Below are 7,596 nucleotides of genomic sequence, written 5' to 3' on the forward strand. Positions count from 1 at the left end.
ATCGAACATACAAGATAGTCTTGGTGTGATATCATTAGTTTTTATAAGCAGTGCCACACTTGGAAAAAAAAAACCTAGATTTTACTTATGTGCTGAGATGGTTAGCAACATGTGTTAGGGATGGGACGCGATTCAAGGGAACCTGGTATTTCGTTCAGCTCACTGCTCACCCCAACTTCGTAAATCTTTAAATTAAATTAAGATTCAGCAGCAAACCAAGTGAGAACAGGAAGTGGAGACCAATCATAACCTTAATACTTTGAAAGGAGTGACGAGTTTATATAAGACTAAATAATGATGACCGTCCAAACACGCTTAACTTGGTCTCGTCTTGTTAACAATACTAACTGCTCAGACGGTATACATATTATACAAGGACGGACCTAATGTGGGTACGGCAGTCGTCGCAACCAGAGACAATCAACCAGGGATCTGTCGCACGTCAAGCCAGCATAGCTAGAATCTGTTTCTCTCGTGCTTCTATTTTTTTTTCTTTCACTGAGATTTGACAGCAGAAACGTTTTACAAACCAAAGCACCCAAGTTGTCTGTCATGTATATATATACACACATACCCCTACCTGACCAGCTAGCTATAGCTACTATTGCAAAAATTGATTCGATACTGCATTTCATTCAGATCGATCAGTGTGCTCACTTGCTGCTGGGTGCGTATCTTCAACTTCTTCAGCGCAACTTTGTACCGTCTTGATCAAGTTGCGGGAGGACATCAACATGTCCTTGGATGTCGCCGGTGCCGAGAAGAAGAAGGTGTTACTGGCGGAGGGGCTGCTGCTCCCGGCTAGCATGGTGCTGGTGCAGGCCTTCACCATGGGCGCCCTCCTCCTGTCCAAGCTAGCCTTCAACGTCGGCATGGCGCCTTTCGTCCTCCTCGCCTACCGCAACCTCATTGGCTCCATGACCGTCGCCCCCTTCGCCTTCTACTTCGAGAGGTACATGCTATGGCCCACTCCCTTTGTTAGCTACTATTTCTTCTGTGTTTTTTTCCCTTACGGCATATGAGTTATGATCTCTGCGGTGGGATTTCGATTTTTTTTTGTTCAGAAGCAGTGTGAAAGTGTCCTACTCTGTGCATATTTATTAGGATTTTGTGTAATCGACTTAGAATTAGCACAAGAAATATATAAATTTGAGTTGACTCAAGTTGCATACATAGATATAGTAGAAAACCTGATGATGTTCGGCTCTCAAACTGACCTTCAGTTTGAGCAAAAAAGATGCTGCAACCTCTTACCAGAACTTTATTTTCATATTATATTTTGTGCGGGTTCAGTACTGGAATTATAAACACTTCACAATTGTTTCGTTCTTCGATTCAAACTGGCAGAACTCTTACTTTCCAAGGAAAAATAATAGAATAAAAGTTCATATATACTAATATACATGTGTGTCAAGTATCATCAAACACAAAAGGAATGCTAGATATGTGTCAACACGGAGTCATGACATTTGATGTGATGTGGACCAAACAAACGAGCAAGTCTGTTAAGTACGTCGACAGCTAGTGCCATACTATTTTGGCAATGTCACGGTTTAGCAAGACATGTGCTAGACAAGTGTGAGAATCAGTGTTCTCCATGCTAAATATGTGTGTCTGATGTATCAGTCGAGCCGTGTTGTTGATTTTTTTTTGAAATGGGGATGTACCCCGGCTTCTGCATCATGACGATGCACGCGGCCATTTATTAAAAAAATGTTCCAAAAAGTATTGTTTACAACTCACGCATCACCGCGGATTGATACAAAAATCAACCATCGAAAATAAGACAAACTACGACTACAACTCAATATATTCTTCTAGTATGCCGCCAACCAGCCTGGCACAAGATATCCCGAGCGACCATCAGGAGCCGTGTGCCTCCAGAAGACATGGCATCCCGCTGTCCCTCCGGGGAAAGTAGAGCCCAAAGCTGGACCCAATGGGAGACCATGTGAATAACCTGCAAGAAGTGAAAAGAGACTTTTTTATTAAAAATTATATCATTTCTGACCCTCCAAATAGACCAACATAAAGCAGAAACCTCAATCCGGATAAAAGCCTTAGATTGTCTATCTACTCCATTTAACCAATTACCAAACATATTGGTAATATTGGTGGGAGGTGGAAGATCATAAGCGAAATTAACCGTACGCCATAAGAGTTTAGCTAAAGGACATTCAATAAAAAGGTGTTGAATGGTCTCCTGTTCCCCACAGGAAACACATTTTGTACAGCCATTCCAATGACGTTTAGCTAGATTATCTTTAGCTAACAAAACTTTATTACTCATGAACCACATGAAAATCTTAATCTTAAGGGGTATTTTAACCTTTCAGAGATACTTTCGCAAAAAAGGGTATGGTCACACATAAGATCTTCATACATGGACTTGACAGTAAGTAACCCGTTAGATGTCAAATTCCAAATAAACCGATCATCCTCGTCATTCAAAATAACCATCATGAGTTTCCGACATAAATGTAACCAAGAAGTCCATTTACTACCATTCAACACCCTTCGGAATCTAATATTCAACGGTGGTTGAGCAAGCACCTGTGCAACAGTGACATTTTTATGATGTGCAATATTATACAAGGAAGGATATTGCTGAGCCAAAGAAGTAGTTCCCAACCAGGTATCTTCTCAGAAGCGGATGGTCATACCATTACCCACTTTGAAAGAGCCCCTTGAAAAAAACTCCTGTTTGACCTCCATCAATCCTTTCCAAAAAGGGGAATCAGTAGGCTTGGCTTGTACCTCTGATAACGTCTTATGTCCTAGGTATTTGTTATGTAGCAATTCTTGCCACACCCCGTCTTCGTTAAGAAGTTTAAAGAGTCATTTGCTCAATAAGCATCTGTTTTTTATTTCGAGCACCTCTATACCTAAGCCCCCTTGATCTTTGGGTCGGCACACAATATTCCATTTTGTAAGGCGGTATTTTTTTTTGTTTTCATAAGACTGCCAAAAGAATCTGGATCTATATAAGTCCAAACGTTTTCTTACCCCAACAGGTATTTGTAGGAAAGACAACATAAACATCGATAAGCTAGATAATATTGAATTAATAAGAACTAACCTATCACCATAGGATAGTAACTTCCCTTTCTAGCATCCTAATTTACTCTCAAACCGTGTTTCTACCGGATACCAATCCGAGTTCCTGAGTTTTTTTGTAGTGGATTGGAATACCCAAGTATCTAAAAGGGTGTTGTTGATTGTTGATGTATATACCAATTAGGTTAGAAAACATTGTTATTAAGACAAAGCGCAAAGACTTGGCTTCCTCACTGTCCTCACATCTTGGGAAATTCATAATGATAGCAATGCTCAGGTATCCAAAAACATCCTAGGTAAGATATATAAAAAATGAGGAGAAGCTTTGGGTTTTAGTGGGTGTCAAACGCATGAGTAATTTAATCTTGGGAGAGTAGAACCGTTTTGTAATATGGCACTTTTACTTTCTTGTAAATTTCAATCTTCATTAATCAACTAGGGCTAAGATTTTGAGCTTGTTTTTAAATAAATAAATTCTCATGCATTAGATAGAACAAACTTGTTGGCATCAGTCTGATTCCATTTAATCCTTACTTCCATGGTGACGATTGGCAGGTCAAATTTGCGTTGCGTGTACAATAAAGTATTTTCAGCTGACAACACAGATTGTTCAATTTTAGACTTGAGGTGAAACTTGCTCAAACAAACATACATATGAGCCCATATGTATATATATTTTAAATACCATATCTTCGTTACAGTCCACTACTATTAGCATACAAAATTTCTTGATATAGTGATGTTACACTTACAGTTACCCATGAATGCAGGGAGATGATGAAAAAGGTGAACATGAAGATATTTGGCTGGATCTCCTTAACCGCTTTGTTCGGGTCAGTATTTTTTATGTAAATTGATCACACATGTATATATGGTACTTTGATTATTTATTTATTTTTGATCTCCATTGTTGATTTGACATCAGAATCGTGCTAGCAATGGGACTGCACTACTACGGTCTGCGCGCCACCAACGCGGGATACTCTGTCGATTTCCTTAATCTGATCCCTGTTGTCACCTTTGTCACTGCTGTAATACTCCGGTATGTTACATTTATAGCGCTATTATTATTCTGCTTTTGCCTAACTCTGCTTCACAGTGGATGGGGTAATTACTTACAGAACTAAAAGTATCACCAACCTAATCTGATTCCATACGCATATCTACATTATTTTGAAAGAAAAATTGCATATCTACTGACCACTAGGCCATGCAAAATTGCTATGCATTGATCTGACAGTGTGAAAACGCTGGTCTGCAAACTTGGTTAGAGTGGAGAAGCTGAGGATAGGGACATGCCCGGGCAAGATGAAGGTCCTCGGCACAGCGATTTGCGTGGGAGGGACGATGGTGATCAGCATGTACAAAGGCAAGCTGCTGCATCTATGGCCTACCCACCTACTGAAACCGCACCTGCAGGCGATCGGCGCAGTCTCTCCCGTCCGAAACCACCACAGCATGCTCCTTGGCACGCTGTTCCTTGCCGGCAGCACGCTCAGCTACGCCTTCTGGTTCATCATACAGGTAGCTAGCATACACCTTCTTCTTTCGTATTTGCGGTATTAGTAGCACTTGTGAATTACGATGACATACACAATTAATTCAACCTTACCACGAGTTCAACAAGCTAGCAATTCGAACTAACTAACTCTCACTTAGGTACGAGTGTCCAAGGAGTTTCCGTCCAAGTACTTTTCGACAATGCTAGCTTGCATGTCAGGGACCGTGCAGGCGGCGGTGTTCGGACTTGTGCTAGACAGGGATCTATCGGCATGGGCGCTCAAGTGGGACCTGCAGCTACTCGTCGTCGTCTACTCGGTAAGTAACAAGAAAATAGAGATTACGTGTAACCATTCCTAGCTAAGCTTACTCACTATTCAGACTTGGCCTGCACATGTGTTATTCAGGGTGTCTTCAACACCGGAGTCAGCTTCTGCTTGATCTCGTGGGCTATCGCTCGTCGTGGGCCCACCTACCCTTCCATGTTCAACTCGTTGTCGCTGGTAGTCACCACGGTTCTTGATTCAGTGTTGCTTGGCACGGATGTCTCAGTGGGGAGGTGAGATTGGATTTTCTGTTCTATTGACCTTTAAACAACATGGGATGGTCCTATCAAGTAGTACTACATTTTACTGTATGAAATCCGACAAAATGTTGAGAGTGCTTTGCTGACGGATATTGTAACCTGCTTGTGGTTGCAGCTTGCTTGGAGCGATGCTGATCATCCTAGGGTTGTACGCGTTCCTCTGGGGGAAAGGAAAGGAGGCACAAGAGCAGCGCAAACAAATCAGGGCCGCGACGAGCGGAGATCAGAATGGGTGCCCTCCGGCAGTGGCGGGTAATGGCGTGGATAGCCTGCAGGTTGGGAAGCACGAGGTGCGAATTCGCGTGGAAGTCAGCTAGCGAGCTAATTAGAAACTCTAAGAGCACCTCCAGTCATTGGGCTCCCATGCCGAAATCCGACGCTAAATAGCTAAATAGCGCGGATGGATGTAAGTTTCGGCACAGGGTGGCTCAGTTTCTCAGCGGCGAGCCTAAGTGAATGTAGGCGAAACGAGGAATTCAAACGGAACATGACGAAAATCGTTCAAACTTAGCCTAAAATTAGAGATATTTAACATATATATAGGCGAGTTCGTACATATATAGGCCGAATTCGTAATATATTTAAATTCGGTTAGAGGGAAATTAACTAAACATAAAAACACGGCGTTCTACATGCCAAAGTGGCAGTAGAACGCCGTGTAGTCACCGTCATCCTCGGGCAGCGCCTGCTGGCTGCTGCTCTGGCCGAGGGCTCCCCGGCGTCTAGAACCCTGGCCAAGGTCGCCGAGGTGTGGCGGCGACGAGGTTGGCTGATACCACTCATCGTCACTACTATCCTCCAGCTTGATGAGCGGCGCGGGTGTGGCGTGGCGCCGCGCGGCTGTCAGGTCCAGAAGTCGACGCTGCTGCTCCGCCTCCCCCTCCCAGTCCTGCCTGGACCAGGCGAGAGTCGCGTCCATGGGGAGGGCATTGCCGGCGGGGACGATGTCGTTCAGCGACCTCGCGATCGCCTCGCGAATCATGGCGTCCTCGGCCCGTGGCCTCCTCGGCGGCGAGGTCGGTCGCCGCGTCCCTCTTCATCTTCCGCGTCCGCCCGCGTGACAGAGACGAGGCGCGCCCCTCGCGGATGATGAGGGCGCCGGCGATGTGTCCCCGGGTCGGTGGAGACGCGGGTTCTGTCTTCACAGCGCGCATGCCGCTCCTCGGCGGCGCCTCCGCGCAGGCCGCTCCTCGGTGTCGCATGAGGCGCCGATCTGCACGACCTTGAACTGAGCCTTCGCTACATATATTTCTCCATATAAATATGCATTATGCACACACTCCTCTTGTCGAGATAATGGTGTAGTGTACTACGCGGCATATCAATCAAGTCACAACCGGTACTCCGCACACCAGACTTCATGCATAGCAAATTGTTTGAAATTAGTAACTTCCCTGTAAGCTCCCTGGTTGTATTTTCAAGTATACCTGGCCACGGGAAACCCGGCCTGATCGTCCCGGCCCAAAATTTCTGGGCTTGGACCAGCCCGAGCATGCCTGTGGACCGGGCCTGGGCAAAAGATTTAGGTTCGGTGGTTGGGCCAGGTCGGGCCTAGGCTTGAGTAATGCGTTAAATAAGGAAGTGGCATAAGTTGATACGATGGGTCAGGCTTGGGCCAAAATATCAGACCCGATGGTTGGGCTGGGCCAGGCCTGGGCCTGAGTTTTTTGCGTCGGGCTTTGATAGGCCCGGCCCAAACAATGCCCAGGTATATATCTCCAAGCAGGGAACCACAAGAGCGTTATATCAGTATTGTACCCTGGTGATCTAAAAAAAAAGTACTCGTATTGTACCCTGGCCTTGAGTCCTGGATGGTCAAAATCGTGCACTCGCTTCTATTCCTGTCATATTGTACTCTAGACAGCCAACAATTGCCAAAAATGAAAAATTCTGGTCAAAATCGCAAGCTCATCTCTATGCTGGATGTCAGTCGCGAAATAGCCCTGCCCAATTGCAAATTTGTTCTTTTCCACGAAAGTAAGACTATATACGTACCGTCCTAGCGAGTACAATGTTTCCAGCCTTTTGGCTTATGAGGTCTAGGGAACCTGATATTTTGAAGAAAAAATAACATTTTAAAGTTCAGTTTTTCTCATTTTGGATAGATACACATTTGCACACATGTGCAAAGCTTTCTTGATAATACGTTATAATTTAGTCTATAAAGAAACAAAATGGCTCAACCGAGCAAAAAAAGATCAATTTTGATCCCTCTATATATTTTTCTCGTGTGTAAATGTAACATCCCAAAATTTCAATAAAAGAAAGAAAGAGAGTTTCGAAAATGCAAAATTGAGAACCAATAAAAACTTTTTAATACTACAAGTGCTATGCATATAACTCACCCTTAATTATTGTGTTAGTGTGCATTTGCCATAATGATTGCTTGTGTGATTGCAATTGTGCTAAAACCCTAATCTATGAACTCATGATCAACCAAGAAGGAGGAAAAA

At 44.0% G+C, this 7,596-nt stretch overlaps 1 protein-coding gene across 2 annotated transcripts; it reads left to right on the forward strand.

Moving 5' to 3' along the window:
* Positions 1-409: 409 nt before the first annotated feature.
* Positions 410-5,661, forward strand: LOC127319528 (WAT1-related protein At5g64700). 2 transcript variants are annotated; one of them, XM_051349499.2, is made up of 8 exons: positions 410-952; positions 3,613-3,684; positions 3,828-3,890; positions 3,983-4,099; positions 4,329-4,581; positions 4,717-4,875; positions 4,965-5,116; positions 5,259-5,661. In XM_051349499.2, the coding sequence occupies exons 1-8, from the start codon at positions 735-737 to the stop codon at positions 5,458-5,460; spliced, it is 1,236 nt and encodes a 411-aa protein (XP_051205459.1). In that variant the 5' UTR covers positions 410-734; the 3' UTR covers positions 5,461-5,661. The 2 variants fall into 2 exon arrangements, with proteins under 2 accessions (XP_051205459.1, XP_051205464.1); XM_051349504.1 differs by lacking the exon at positions 3,613-3,684 and having other exon boundaries at positions 563-952.
* The last annotated feature ends 1,935 nt before the right edge of the window (positions 5,662-7,596 follow it).

This window comes from Lolium perenne, chromosome 1, assembly GCF_019359855.2.
Source record: "Lolium perenne isolate Kyuss_39 chromosome 1, Kyuss_2.0, whole genome shotgun sequence".
Lineage (NCBI taxonomy): Eukaryota > Viridiplantae > Streptophyta > Magnoliopsida > Poales > Poaceae > Lolium > Lolium perenne.

What these genes read in the sequence shown, in the direction of transcription:
- LOC127319528 (XM_051349499.2), top strand. Translation starts at nt 735, where the DNA reads ATGTCCTTGGATGTCGCCGGTGCCGAGAAGAAGAAGGTGTTACTGGCG. An exon ending in TCCTTAACCGCTTTGTTCGG is followed by an intron (nt 3,891 to 3,982) that starts GTCAGTATTTTT and finishes ATTTGACATCAG; the next exon opens with AATCGTGCTAGCAATGGGAC. An exon ending in TACTCGTCGTCGTCTACTCG is followed by an intron (nt 4,876 to 4,964) that starts GTAAGTAACAAG and finishes TGTGTTATTCAG; the next exon opens with GGTGTCTTCAACACCGGAGT.